This window comes from Phascolarctos cinereus, unplaced genomic scaffold, assembly GCF_003287225.1.
Source record: "Phascolarctos cinereus isolate Bilbo 61053 unplaced genomic scaffold, phaCin_HiC Scaffold_9;HRSCAF=440, whole genome shotgun sequence".
NCBI classification, from domain to species: Eukaryota; Metazoa; Chordata; class Mammalia; order Diprotodontia; family Phascolarctidae; genus Phascolarctos; species Phascolarctos cinereus.
In genome coordinates this window covers 18,304,546-18,319,471 of record NW_027556402.1, presented here as the reverse complement: position 1 = coordinate 18,319,471, position 14,926 = coordinate 18,304,546, and the positions used below count along the sequence as shown (strand labels likewise).

The window sequence follows — 14,926 nt, the reverse complement described above, 5'->3', positions numbered from 1 at the left end:
ATTTGTAAAGTAAAAGTAAAGCACAGTGCCTGGCACATAGTAGATACTTAATAAATGCTTATTCCCTTCTCCCTTCTCTCTCCTTTCCCATATGTTCTCAACATTGTAAAGACTTTTATGAATGTAGGCATGTTCATTACTTCTCTTGATGCAATTCACATATCATTATTCTATAGAAGTGCTATAGCAGAATGTTGCTCTAAGACAGGGGTCTTTAAACTTTTTTTGGTATAATAGACCTCTTTGGCAGTCTGGTGAAGTTTACAGACTCTTTCTCAAAATAATATTTTAAAATATTTTAAGGAAATGTTAAATTTCAGTTAGAGGTCAGTGAAGATAAATATGTGATTTTTTTTCCCTCCATCCAAGTTCACAGACCCCTTAAATCTATCCAGGGACCCCAGATTAAGAACTCCTATTTTAAGGAGTTGACATGATGGAGAGAAAATATAGTGTGTAGTGAACTGAAATGTTTTATCCAGTAGTGTTATGAAGTTAACATGATATTATCAGAACCCTGGCCACTTCCTGAGAGGCCAAGAGTGGGAATGACTTTCTCACGGTAGAAACCTAGATCACATGACTGGACTTCCTCCTCATGTAGAACTATAGAATGAAAACTGAATTTCTGGTAAATGCTGAACAAGTCTTATATTTGTTTGGGGTGAGTTTGGTATCCTTGTGTACTCCTGAAAAGCTAAGGATGACTGCCAATGACTTTCCTAAACTTCTCTTGCTGTGTTTCAGGCCCTTAGGCTGACAGCCTGCCAAGCCAGACCACAGGGTGAAAGGGAAGGGCCCGTGGCACTATGGGCAAAACTTGGTGCCTGGGATTATTTGTCATAACACTGCAAGGCATATTCTGTGTTAATTTCCCATGGGAGAAGCCTGACTCTTGGTTTAAACATAGACTACACTTTTTCCTAAAGTGTGGCTTATTTAACTCCTGAACATGGTTTTTAATTGTTATTTGTCATTCATATATTCTTCCTTTCAAAGAGACTTCATTCCAGCCTATGTGCCAGGCTAGTGTATATTCAGACTAATGTGGTCTAATCTTCATTGACAATGAAACATGTGACACTGTGCCAGTCCATGGGAGCCAGCTCAAGTAATGTTTGAGTTGCTCCAATACACAGTATTGGAGTCTTCATATAAAATTTCTGTGTGTGTCTAAGGTTTTAACTTTTTAAATCTAAGAGAAATAAGTATAGAGTATATCACAAGAATCTAAATCACATTTCCTATTTTTCCTTTTTGGTTCAGAAAAACCCCCCCAACAATTTTATAATGGACATAGAACCATAATAGAATTAGAGCTGGAAAGATTTTCAGATATCATCAGTTCAACACCATCATATATGATGTATGAGTGAACTGAGACCCAGTTCAAGTTGGAGGTTGGGAGGAGATGAAACATTCACAAGTCATTGAACAGTTAACAAAGCGAAGTTTACTTTGCCCTAATGCAGCAATGATCTGAAATAAGAATATAGCGACACTTAGTTTTTCTGAATGTGGCTCCCTTCGTCTCCATATGGGAATGAATGTGGTTATCAGGGCAGGATAAGGTTACTCACATTGGCTTCAGAAATCTCCCAAGTCCTCATATTATAAATGAGGAAACTGAGTCTCAGGAAGAAGATATTTATCTAGTTCAATACTCCCATATATTTTAGAAGAGAAAACCAAGGGCTAAGAAAGCAAAATTACTTTTTTTCAGGTCAGAAGTGGGATTTGAACCTCATGCTCTGACTTCAGAGTTAGTGTTCTTTCCCTTAGAGTATAATGCCTCCATCATTAATTTTCCCCTACAAATAGACACTTTCCAACTTTGTCGTTTGCTTCTATCATTCCCATGGTGGATCAATGAAAGGGGATTCTTTGTACTTTTCTTGTCCGCCTCTTCAGGATTTTGGTATTGGAAAGCATACACTATCTGTTGATAGCCAGCCCTCTGTATGCCATGTGGGCAGTGACACCTCAGTGCCTAGGCAATAATTTTGTGCCTGTGCACTGATCTCTCCTCATATGACTTCTGAGGGTTTACCTCCACCCCCACAGCACTGTATGCTTGCTTTCTGTACAGGATTTGAAAAATTAAGTCAGGCTTAAAGCATTTGCTAATTACTAACTCCTCCCTTCCAGGTTGCTAGATGCCTCCTATCTATGAAGTAAATTTTTTGGCTCAGACCTTGGTTCATAGGCTAACCTTGAACTCATCTCCCTCCCTCTTCTTCCCCACCCCCAAATTAAAAATCTGAGAGCTTGTGGAAGTTGCCATGATTATGGTGCACCTTCATTGAAATGTCTCCAGTTGTAAATTCAATTCTAGTAATATGTCCAATTAATGGAAAGTGGGAACATCTGTTTACTACCACTATCTACTTTCATATACTTGAAAATTTTGTTTTCCATATGGAATCACCCAAATTTTATGCTTTCTTTACTTATTTTCTAACATTTTAACAAATTAGCTCTATGACTTTGGGCCAGTCCCTTTATACCTCTGGGCTTCAGTTTTGAGTTTTTTCATTTGTGAATATTGGGAAAGTAGCAGGGAGAAGAAAAACAGAAATGACCAATGATTCCCAACATTTGTGTGCCATGAACCCCTTTCAATAATTAAAAAATGTGATTGAATATGCTACTCATAATATTCTTTACAATTATGTACTGCTTGATGCACCATTAAAGAATTTTTAGTGCCAACCTCTTGGACTGTTACTATAAACCCTCAAGAAGTTCATCAGCCTCTAAACAGGAGCCAATGGTTCCCCACCCCTGTACTTTAGGAAGTCTTCTAAAGTCTCTTCTAGGTCTATTGGACCTTTTCAAGGTTCTCTAGATTTGTCTTACATTGTGGACCTTTATTCTAGATTCTTAGAGCCCCAATTCTTGATTAGACTACTGATTGGCTCTAAAGAGCTGAGCTAGGAGTAATGGGTAAAAATACTGCCTCACAATTAGAGCTATATATATATAGTAGAAGGGACTGCTTCAGAAGATATTGGGCTCCTTGCCACTGAAAGTCAACCAATCAATCAACAAACATTTATTAAGCACCTGCTATATGCCAGTAATTGTGGTAGGTACCAGGGTGCAAAGACAAAAATTAAATAATCTCTGCCTTGGAGGAGCTTTTGGGGGAGACAACACATCTGTAGGAATGTGCAAAATGCACGCAATAAATTCAAGGTAATTTGAGGGAAAAGATAGTAGCCACTGGTATGGATTAAGAAAGGCCTCACGTGGAAGGTGAACTCAAGTCAACAAGCACATGCAAAATGCCTACTATGTGCCAAACACCAGTTGGTTCTCGACCTGAGTTTTGAGGGAAACTAAGTCTTAAAGAAAGACTGACTGCTCCTCACTTGTATTGTACATTCTTGATCAGCTGTGCCTTGGGCCGGATGTGTTGTGAGGGCCCTTCCAACTTTAAAATGTGACTGATGAACCTAAGAATTCCCTTATTCCACATTGCTATTTATTTGTGTTGGGACATGTTCTTTTACAACAGCACTACTCAATACTTTGTTGTTGTGTCACTGCAGTCATGTCCAACTCTTTGTGACCTCATATGAGGTTTTCTTGACAAAGATACTGAAGTGGTTTGCCATTTCTTTCTCCAGCTCATTTCACAGATGAGGAAACTGAGGCAAACTGGGTTAAGTGATGCCTAGAGTCATACAGCTAGTCATGATCTGAGGCCAGATTTGAACTCAGGAAGAGCGGTCTTTATGACTTTAGGCCAGACACTCTATCCACTATAGTGCCACCTAGCTACTCCTACTCAATTATTTACTTATATTTAGCTTAGTTCAAGTACCATGTTCTACATCAGAGGTATTAAATACACATACCACGGGCCACGCAATACCGGTTGGCTTCTCATTCTGGTGGCACAGAAGGCACAGCTCATTAGGGTTATCATAGTGCCCCCAAATCCATCTGCAAAAGTGATATCCCCCTCCTTTCCCCAAAACCCTCCCTAGGAATTGTCCAACTTCTTCCAAATAATCACAGACACAAAAGACATTTCACCCTTAACAAGGAGTGCTTCAGGCCCTCAGCAACTCATCCCAGGTGAGTAGTTAGGCCTACAGGGATGCCTATTTTGTCTGTTATTCCTCCTTATACAGATGTGTTCTTTCACACTTATGCTGGGAGTATGAATGAATAGCTTTGAACTTGAAATCAGCTGAATTAAAGAGTAACTTGACCTTGGGTACAAAATCACAGGTTTAGAGCCACAAATGAAGCTGTATGTCCTCTGGTCCAACACCCTTACTTAATAGATAAAGAACTATTGACCATGAGGTGGAGTAACTTGCCCCAGGTCGTACAGAGCCCTAATTTGAACCTAAGACTTCTGACTCCAAATCTAGCGCTCACTTCCCTATACTATGCAGCCTCTGTACTTTGTTTTCTTTCTCTCCTTGGCCTTCCTCTTACTTTTATACCTCAAAAACACACTATACCATCACGATGGGGTAGTCTCACCCCTAACTCCCCATGAGCACAGATTGGGAACCCTTCACCCTTTAGTGATGGCCTTCTTGAGTTGCTGTGGCCAAACAAATCTTTAAGTGATAGACAATTTTGGGGGGACAATTTAGCTAGGCCACTCCTCAGAAAATAGTCCATGCCTAGGCCTATACCGTAAGCATTTTTATCTTAAGCCGTCTCAAAACAAGTGTATTATCCTTTATGCCTAAATCCCTTCCTTCTTCTGACTTCACTGTTTCTATGGCACCACCATGCTATACTTGGTCTCCAATGTTAATAGTCTTGAATTCATCTCTTTTCTCTTTTCTTTTCCTCTCCTCTCCCCTCCTCTCCCCTCCTCCCCTCCCCTCCCCTCCCTCCCCTCCCTCCTCTCCCTCCCTCCCCTCCCCCTCCCCTCCCTCCCTCCCTCCCTCCCCTCCCCTCCCCTCCCTCCCTCCTTCCCTCCTCTCCCTTCCCTTCCCTTCCCTTCCTTCCCTTCCCTTCCCTTCCTTCCTTCCCTTCCTTCCCTTCCCTTCCTTCCTTCTCTTCTCTTCTCTTCTCTTCTCTCTCTCTCTCTCTCTCTCTCTCTCTCTCTCTCTCTCTCTCTCTCTCTCTCTCTCTCCCCTCTACCCCCTATCTGGTTACTTAATCCTAGCTATGACATATCCTGAATACCTCTTGTATCTATTTTCTCCTCTCTGTTTCCATTACCACTATCCTGGCATATTCTTTCATTATCAGCTATCTGATAATCACAGTCCAAGCCTAATAACCTGCTCTTGTTAAATGCTAGTCACATTTTATTGAAATTGTGAATCTAAACTACCAGATGGGTCTCAGTCCAGCCTGGCCCAGAAACAGGCTGGGAAAACTGAGTCTGAGAAGTTAAATGCTTTGACTAGAGTCATGTGGTTAGTAAATGTCAATGCTAGGACTCAAGTCCAAGTTCTCCAGTGGCAGGATTGGTAGTATTTACACTCAACCATATCTCTTCTTTATTTCTTTTAAGAAAAATAGAATGACACACATCTTCATTCCATAATCTTATTAGAAATGGGTTAATTAGGCAAAGTCATATTTATCTTAGTAACAAATATATTGTGTTAACTTTAAAACCATTCAAAAATATTTATATATAGTGTTTTCCCTCTCCAATCAGAGAAGAATTTTGGGCTGGTGCTTTCATTCAATAAAGCTCTACTTTGATTGATTATCAAATAGTACAAAGCAGAACCTTTACTGTCCCTCCCATGCAGAAGAGATTTATTCTGCTTATTACCTTCAAAGTCGACATCTCCTACTAATTTTGTCCTTCCTGTTACAGGGTCATGGATATGGTTGATACCCACATCAATTACAGCAGCACCTTCTTTCACCATATCTGAGGTAATCATCTTTGGAATACCTGCAATAAAAATACACAGTTGCAAAAATAAAGCTAATTTAGGCTTTGTTTTCAATTAAAATAGAAAGTGCTTTTGATGTATGTTTTTTTTTAATTCATAGAATATGATGCTTTAAATAGCTGTTCCAATAAAAGGAGATTTAATGTATAGGTTACTTTTCATGGTGGTAAATTGAACTGGTGAAGTAAATTTTAATGAAAAAACTTTGGTAATACTCAAAGTGGTAGCATAACACTCTAAAGCATAAACACAATTTAATTTATAGCCTAGAAAGGAGCATCTTTATGGTATAGTCTTTGTAGGGAGGCATGCCCCTCTTTGTAGAATTGGGGCATTCCTAAAAAGCTGACTACAATGAAAACTATGTTTTCTTTACATTTCTATCAAAGTTTTGTCCCCGAATGCAAGTGTTCTATAAAACAGGGCAATTTCCCAGATATTTTTCTAACTTAATTATGGGAAATACCAGCAGCATTCTACAGAGAGTACAATTTCCCATATACTTTTCTAATCTTTTTATAGAAAATGGCAGTGGTATAAACCTTGCTTTCCAGGGTGACTTGGCAGACAAGCTGGGATGAGAAGGTAGGAGGTATGGTTGTTGTCATGGCTGAGGGTCCAAAGAGGCATAGTTTCACCACTGTGGAAGTCACTACCCATCCTATCCTTCCCCAACTTTGCCAAGTTAGCACCTTTGTCTACTTGTCCCATGGAGGCATGGAAGATGTATGTGTGTAAGTATGCAATGGGGTCAAGTTGGGGTACATTCAGAAATGAGTCAAAGCCTCTCAGATGCATAATTCAGGTATGCATCCCAACATAGCTCAAGGTTTTCAATACCAATTTCTAATCTGCTTGGCTATTTTCCTTAGCTTCCTTTATTTCTCATCACCATTTTTGTATCTGTCCCTAAAATAGTAAGTGATCACTTTTCTACTTCCTAAAAAAGACCATTATTTACCAGAGATCACCAAAAACGTAAAGTACTGGCCTGTCCAACATTTCATAAATTCAGTTGATGGAACAGAAGTCATCATAGAGTAGGCTTTGTTTACATTATCCCACTTTAGGTGCCAAGTAAACCTTCCAGTACAAATGACTATAATACAGCAAAACACACACACACACACACACACACACACACACACACACACACACACACGACATTTTATTTTCTTCATTGTCAAATGAGGATAATAATCATAGTATCTTGGAATTAGAGCTGGAAGGGACCCTGGAGGTCATTGAGTTCAACCCCTACATTTCCCATTTTACAGATAAGGAAACTGAGGCTCAAAAATGTACAGCAACTTGTTTAGGGCCATGGAGCCAATAAATGAAATATTAGGGATGGGATTTGAAGCCAGTTATTCCTGCTGTAATTCTAACTCTCTATCCACTGCACTACCTCCTATACCTATCTCACAGAGCTTTTGTGAGGAGACTGCTTTGTAACCCCAACCCTAACCCTAATTCCATTTCTAACTTTAACCCAAAGCCTAAAAGTGAGCTGTTAACTGGAATGGTGGAAAGCTGCCTGCCGGATGGTGTCTCACTGTCCACATGTGCCAATGGGTGAATGAGTAAAGGCTCATCTAAGGACGCGTCACATCCCCCAAGAAAACAGTGCCTAACCATCATAAACATCTGCTCCCCTGCCACACTGACTCCTGTTGTAGAGCCAGTAATCAAATCAATACTACCTTTGTTATGGGAAACAGCATGGGAGGACTTCCTGCCAAGATGGACAACAACAATTAATAATAATAACAACAATAAATTATATATTGTTTTATGATTTGCAAAGTGATTTAGAAATATTATTTCATTTTTTCCTCACAACAACCTTGGAAGGTAGATACTATTATTATCCTCACTTTACAGATGAAGAAATTGAGGCAGATAAAGGTTAAGTGACTTGCTCAACAACACACATCTAGTAAATGAAAGAAGTAGGATGTGAACTCAGGGCTTCCTGAATCCAAGTCAAGCATTCTTATCTACTGTATCACCTAGTTACTTCTGTAACAGGAGATAGAGCTCCAAATTCCCACATACCTACCCCAGAAAAAATCTGAAGTTCACACAAGAGTGAATGACAATCAAGAAATTGAATGAGAAGCTATAACGACTTCTTCCATCCTAAAACTGCACAAAATGTCAGCTGGGAACCCTTCCAGCAAAGCCAGCACCAGTACAGTAACCTGCCAGCATGGCCAGAGATGGTCAGGGATGTATCTCACAATGTCCTGTAGCAGCAAGAGAGAAGAAAAACCCAAGTTGAGGACCTTGGAAGCACCAGTCAATGGCAGTAACTAGCAAATAGCCCGCACAGTGCCAACTAGTGTGGTACTGGCGCCACAGTATTCAAACCAGGTCAACCAAGGCCTAGAAGATCAATATAAAATCCTCTCATTGCCCTTTAAAGCCCTGGTCCTTCCTACCTTCCAGTCTTCTTACACCTCACTCTCCTCTATGCACTCTGGGATCCAAGGACATTGGGCTCCTTGCTGTTCCTTAAAAGACACTATCTCCTGACACCAGGTATTTTTACTGCCTGCCCCTCCATGCCTGGAATGCTCTTCCTCCTCAACTCCACCTCCCAGATTCCCTGGCTTCCTTTATGTCTCAGCTACAGTCCCACCTTCTGCAAATAAGCCTTTCTCAATCCTCCTTAATTTTAGTGCCTTCCTTATGAGGTCATCTCCAATTTATCCTGCATACAGCTCATTCTTCTAGAGGCTGCACTCCAGACTTTCTCTACCATGGCCTTGCACCTCTCATGTTGTCTTCCCATATTAGAATGTAAGTTCCTTGAAGGTAGAGATTTTTATTTCTCCAGTATTTGTATTTCTAGTGCTTAGCACAGAGACTGGAATATAGTAAGAGCTTAATACATGCTTGTTGACTGGCTAACTATAGCTAGGTCACGATTAAATCAAGTTTGAACAATGCAAAATATGATTTAGTGGAAATCATAAAATAATACCAGGTTGCATTGAACGTGAGCCAAAATCTAATTGATGTGATACTTGTGAGCTCATTGAAGGTGGGTCTGCACTTTCCTATTGTTATATGTGGATGCCATGTGCTGCTGCAGCTGTTTTGTTTATCCTTTGATCTTGAAGAGGACCATGACATCAGGAAGGTGATGTCATGACTTGCGAGCTAATTAATTGGATTTAAGTGAGGCAGGGCGTGCAGTCACCAACCTCACTCCCTCCTCCAGAGTCATCTGAGTCCAGTAGCAAGATATAGATCAGGATGACTAGAGATGGCCCTGGATGCAATGGGAGACCTTGGCCTTTTTAAGCTAAGGTCTTTTCCAGGTCTCAGTTAGTTTGAGGCTATGCCCATTCAATGATTAAAGCTAGGTAAAAAATGAGGCAAAGAATGGCCTTTTTCACCTAGACAAAAAAAAATATCAATCTGGGAGGGGAAGATCCTCAGGTTTTCTGGCCAAAATGGAAATATTTACACTTACTCAGAGCCATCAGAGCCGAAATAATGACCACATGAGGCTTGGCATGGGACCTATTGTTGGCCAATCAATGAGATCCAGAATGATTTGGGTTTAAAGCATGAGCCTTATGAAAGAAATCTAGCCCATAAACCCCAAGATATCTTTTGCGGTTTTAGTGATCAAAATTTATATTCCTTTGGGCAGAGTACCCTCAGGTAAGGGTATGATTCCTTTAGGTAGAGGTAAGGTAGGAACAAGAAGAGTAGTATAAGATAAGGCTCGAGAGGTGTGTCAGAAAGTCAAGCTGAAGATCTCCATACCATCATAAAAGAGACCTTAATGAAATGGACAAAACAAAGGATAATTCATATGGAAGCATTGCCAGCTCAAAAAATAAGAGACTGGTTATTATATTAGTACAAAGATTATATGCTGTAACTGAACAGTATTAACATGGTCATAGTAACTCTAAGACAGCATGAGCTGTCAGAAAGCCTGAAGCTATTACATGGAACATTATAAAATGAGCGGGTGAAATACAAAGCTGTTGACTTAAGAATGAAATAAAAATATATTTCTCTTAGCATGGCAACCATTGAGACTAAATCTTTTAAGTTTATCAGTGAAAGATGAAGTAAATAGGGAAGAAACCTTTACTGGAAGAGCTGCTTGGTTGCATAACTTTAAAATCGAGTTCACTTGTATAACGTTAAAATTTTTGGAGATGCAGCTAAATACCCCAATGCTTTGAAAAAAAATAATAAAAAAGGTGAATACACTGACCAACAAATTTTAATGGAGATGAAATGGATTTATTCTGGGTAAGGATACATTCCAAAATTTACTTTTCTAAGGAAAAAACTCAACTTGGATTTACAGTGTTTAAGGATCATCCAACACTTTTATTGGGGATGCTAAATGGAATTTTAAATCAATGCTTGTTTCTTAGTCCTGAAGACCTTATGCTCTAAGAATCTACAATTATTTCCAGTTCTTTGGTGGTCAAATTACAAAGCATGGGTGACTAAAGCTGTTTTTAGAGGCTGTTTTTTCAACTATTTTAGTGCAGCTGTTGAAAACTATTGCAAGGCTCAACAACCTCACATTTAAATTATTTCTGATTTTAGATAATTCTCCAAGTTATCTAACTATATTTTATTTGTTATGTGACCATATAAATTTGCCAATAAGACATTAAAACTTTCTGCATCTACCAGTAGATGTATGAAGATTTAAAGAAAGAGGAGACAGTTTAGCATATGCTGCTAAAATATTTAAAAAAATAACAGCATTTCCAACATACCATCAGTGTAGGCTTATCTTTATTGCAATATTCAGTCTTCTTGAAAGTTTGCTTTCTACACTTATTCTATTTCTTTGTAAGAAACTTGAATCAGAAACGGATTTTTCTTATTCTTTGTCATTATATTACACGTAAAAACAGATATAAACTTTTAAAAAGTTTCCATTGTGTATTTCATTGGGCTGGAACTGATTACTATTTTTTACGTATAACTATAACTAATGCTCCTTGTTGTCTATTGCAGTTAGTGAATTTGGTTCATTCTATTTTTTTTTCCCCAGGGACTCCACAATTTGAGTCATGCATTCTACCTTCTGTTCTAAGCTATTTTTCCTCCTTTCCATCATTTCATCTAAACTTTAATATCATTTATCTGTTGCTTCATTTCTCCCAATCTTGTCCTTCATCTCTGTCTTGATAGGCCAAAACTGAAATCTGGCTTCAAATGTCTCATTATTGATTGGTGTTTTTGCTTGCTCCTGACCCCACTGTGGGCAGGGTCCAGTGGCTTCCGGTTTATTTGTGAGATCTTCAATTGCCTTCCTATGCTTTGTCAATTCTTCCTTCCTCCACCAATGTTTGTCCCTTTACCTGAGTTTGCCCTAGACTTCCCAGTGTACCCCTCTACAAATCTGATTGATCTAGTCAAGAGGCTACCACAAAAAGGCACATCATAGTCTAGAGAACGGGAATTCTATGTACCCTTGATTTGTTTTCCTCCGTGTATAGTTGAGCTAAATTGGATTGTAGTTGTCATCTAGGAGACTTTGCCAATTCCAAAGCTTGACACAATTAGCACAAAAACGCTTACAGACAGGAGCATCTAGAAGACCTCCCTTTCTTTTAGTGATCTCTCTTGTATTTGTATTATGAGTTTCTCACCTCTCATGATGGAGAAATCAGATAATTCTAGGATCGTAGATTCAGAGCTGTAAGACACCTTAAAGGCTATTTACTACAATCTCCTCATTTTACATAAGCCTGTACATATAAGAGCTGTAATATCTTCCAAGGAATCTTACATGATTCCAACACCTTGTTGGAGTGCTCAAGATGTTTTACTGAGTCAAATGTGTGTGTGTGTGTGTATGTGTGTGTGTGTGTGTGTGTGTGTGTGCGCTTAACTGTCAACAAAAATAAAAACCTATGGAATGACTTTGTATTCTCTATAGCCTCGAGTCAAATATGCCAACATAAAGATTTGGCATATGGGGGAATAGCACAGTAGAAAGCATGCTGCTCTGGATATGCTATTTTATATCTATGTGACCTATGTAACCTTTCCACGACTTAATGAATCATCTTTAAAATGAGGATGTATCGGACAAGATGACCTCCAACTCTAAATTTATGATCTCATGTAGTCTATTTCAGAATATCATTTGCAAATGTTTCCCTTTACAAACCAGCGCTGCCCTTAGCTGCCAAATATGCTTGGAAAGAAAATCAGGTGTTTGCTGACTAATGTTGTTTCTAGGTCTTTTGATCTCCATGTTGTGATTACTGATTTATTATTTTTTTAATTTTTTTTTGTAAATTTTCAAAATATATTTCTTCCTCCTCCTGTATTTTGCAAGCCATGCCTTGTAACAAAAATTCTTTTAAAATGTGAGTGATTTATAGTCATTAAATTTCCTTAAGAAATACTGGCAGTCTGTGCCAATGTCTGTTATTATATCCATTTCTCATTTTTTATGCCAACAGGTCAGTTTGAAGTTTCCTTAATTGTCAGGCTTATTCTTTTTTCTAATTTTGGATTCATTTTGATATTTGATCTAACAATTCAATAGTCTGATGGCATCCAGAAAACGGATTCAGAAATGGTCCCATACTATTTCGTCACTTCTTGTCTGTTAGAATACAACCAATTTCATTTGTTGTGATATTGAGTGATTTCAAACTCTCTTACTGAAGAAAGCGATCAGGATGAATACGTGTAAAGCATCTATATAACTTATAAATCATTGGCATTCATCAGTCAGCCGGTTAACATTAGCATTTATTAAGCATCTATTATGTACCTCATTTCTTTCTCTATAATCATGTTTTCTAACACATTTTAAACTCCAGAAGTCTAACCCTGTGCTGAAGTCTTTGATGTTCACATATATGATGATTTAATTTGGAGGTTATTAAGGGCTTCCTTTCATTCTTCCCCTTCTTTCTCCTCTCTTACTGGAATCACTACATAAGCAGCAAGTATTTTTTATGGTGCTCTTTCTGTAAATAATGATCATGAGCACTACAATATACAGTAACCAACTATCCCAAATAATAATTAATAATAATTAAAGATGGCCCTGGGTTCTTGAAGGTCACACCAGCAAAGCAAAATTTCCATAAAGCACCCCCATATCAGGAAGGTTTTGAGTACAGAGCTGGTAACAGCAATCCTCATTTCAACAATCAGCTTAGATAATCACCGAGAAACACATCAACTGTAGGCAGGCCATCTAGTGATGAAACTCTTCTGGCCATGGCAACCCATGGAAAAGGGAAAAATAAGAAATGGCCTTCAGTCTTGTACTACTCCCTCTGCTTCTTTAAGGATGGCAGCACAATATTTGGAAAAGGAGCAGAGGATGTTAAGAGTCACAGAGTTTTTTGATCGTCAACAAACTTTGACTATTGGTACTCGAGGTTGGATCCTTCTCCAGTGATTAATGAGTAGACATATTGTCAGAGAAGCTGAGTCATATCAAAGACGATTTTTTTTTCTGTAAATGAAACATATGGAAGAAGGAAATTACAGGTAACTGGAAGGATAACTCACAGGTACTGCATAGAGAAGCAAAGAAAAGAATTGGGAAGGTGAATTTTATCACATACCCAGAAGGTACAAGACATGTTATTTCATGAGACATTTGAACATCATATATTACAGTGCTAATGTTATATATTTACAGAAAGGCCACCATGAAAATAATTGTGCACTAACATTAGTGGTTGATGACTAAGTAGTAGAAAAATTATGTGAAGTACTTCATAAGTCCTTCTAAATCATATCAACATACACTCTGACTCTTGGTTACTTTGATGCAAAGGTGGCAAATGTGAGGATAAAAAGAACTATATAACAAAACATGGCCTAGAAGAAAGAAATGAGAAGTTAAGCTTGTAATTTATGTAGAAATCTTGTGTCTTCGTGTAATGAGCATTTTATTTTAAAAAATTGGTAGGGATAGGCTGTGGTGAGTACCAAACATTGCAAAAAAAGGGAAAAAGAAAAAAATCAACTACATTTTAAAAGACAAAAAAAAATACTTATAAGTGCAGGAGTTACACCATAGTCTGTCATCTATGTACAGTCAGACCACTGATTTGTTCAAACAAAGATCAGAATTTGTAATCATGAAGAGAAAATAGTCATGGAAAATAAATATGGCCTACAATTGAAGGCAGTTAGGTGATATAGTGGTGGACTTGGAGTAAGGAAGACCTGAGTTCAAATACAGCCTCAGACACTAGCTCTGTGACCTTAGGCAAGTCACTTACTTTCTCTATACCTCAGTTTCCTCATCTGTGACATAAGGATAATAATAGCACCTACATTACAATGTTGTTGAGAATATGAAATGAGACAATATAAAAAAGTTTCTTATTATTCTTGTTAATTATTATTATTAGGCTTTAGTCTTGAATTATTTAAACAAATCATGGAAAATCAAAAATGGGAAATGCACAATATAAATAACATAATTTCATCCAGAAGTTAAACCAGCATAAATTAATTGCTGCAACAAGGAGACCAAAAGAGTTCAGAAATTGCCTTATTCAGGAAGTACTTTACTTAACTGCCGGAAGGAGAGAGACGACTGCCAAAGGTAACATTATGGTCCCTGAGGCGCTAACAAAGGAAGTAGAAAAGGCACTATAGAGAACAAAGGTGGGAAAAGTTACTAGATTTGATCAAGTCTATTCAGAGGCAATCCAGGATGGAAATGATACAATTTCAAGTACATAGAAGGACTAATTCAAAAATTATTTAGAAGAGGGGAAGGTACTATAGGAATGGAAAAAAAATCTTGACCCTTTTTGATTTAAGAAGGGGGACAGGAAGAAGAAAACATTAATAACTACTACCTTGTGTGCCTTCTTTCTCATCTATACAAAAATCTTTAAGAGAATCATGAATAAAGAGCATATACCATAAAGGTATTAATAGGGAATAAGCTGGCTTTTGCAAATGTTATTCAACAACAGACCATATATTTACCTTCTGACAACTGAATGAAATATGGAGAAAATAAAAGATTTCATTGGGCT

General features: G+C 38.2%; 1 protein-coding gene and 1 long non-coding RNA gene across 7 annotated transcripts in view; one reads left to right on the top strand and one right to left on the bottom strand.

Annotated features, from left to right (window-relative positions):
• MTHFD2L (methylenetetrahydrofolate dehydrogenase (NADP+ dependent) 2 like) overlaps positions 1-14,926 on the bottom strand; it is a 117,419-nt gene that overhangs the window by 19,987 nt on the left and 82,506 nt on the right. For 3 of the 4 annotated variants that reach the window (XM_020988475.2, XM_020988477.2, XM_020988478.2), the window contains exon 7: positions 5,768-5,893. In XM_020988475.2, the coding sequence (XP_020844134.1) occupies positions 5,768-5,893 (126 nt within the window). Of the gene's footprint in view, positions 1-5,767; positions 5,894-10,662; positions 13,378-14,926 lie in introns of those variants that run through there. The other variant, XM_020988480.2, reaches the window with a different exon arrangement.
• Positions 1-14,926, top strand: part of LOC110209789 (uncharacterized) — a 58,265-nt gene that overhangs the window by 36,712 nt on the left and 6,627 nt on the right. The window contains exons 5-7 of one of the 3 annotated variants that reach the window (XR_013484099.1): positions 5,813-5,874; positions 6,417-6,628; positions 7,393-10,758. This is a non-coding gene — a long non-coding RNA (uncharacterized LOC110209789). Of the gene's footprint in view, positions 1-5,812; positions 5,875-6,416; positions 6,629-7,392; positions 10,759-14,926 lie in introns of those variants that run through there. The other 2 variants (XR_013484098.1, XR_002324919.2) reach the window with 2 other exon arrangements.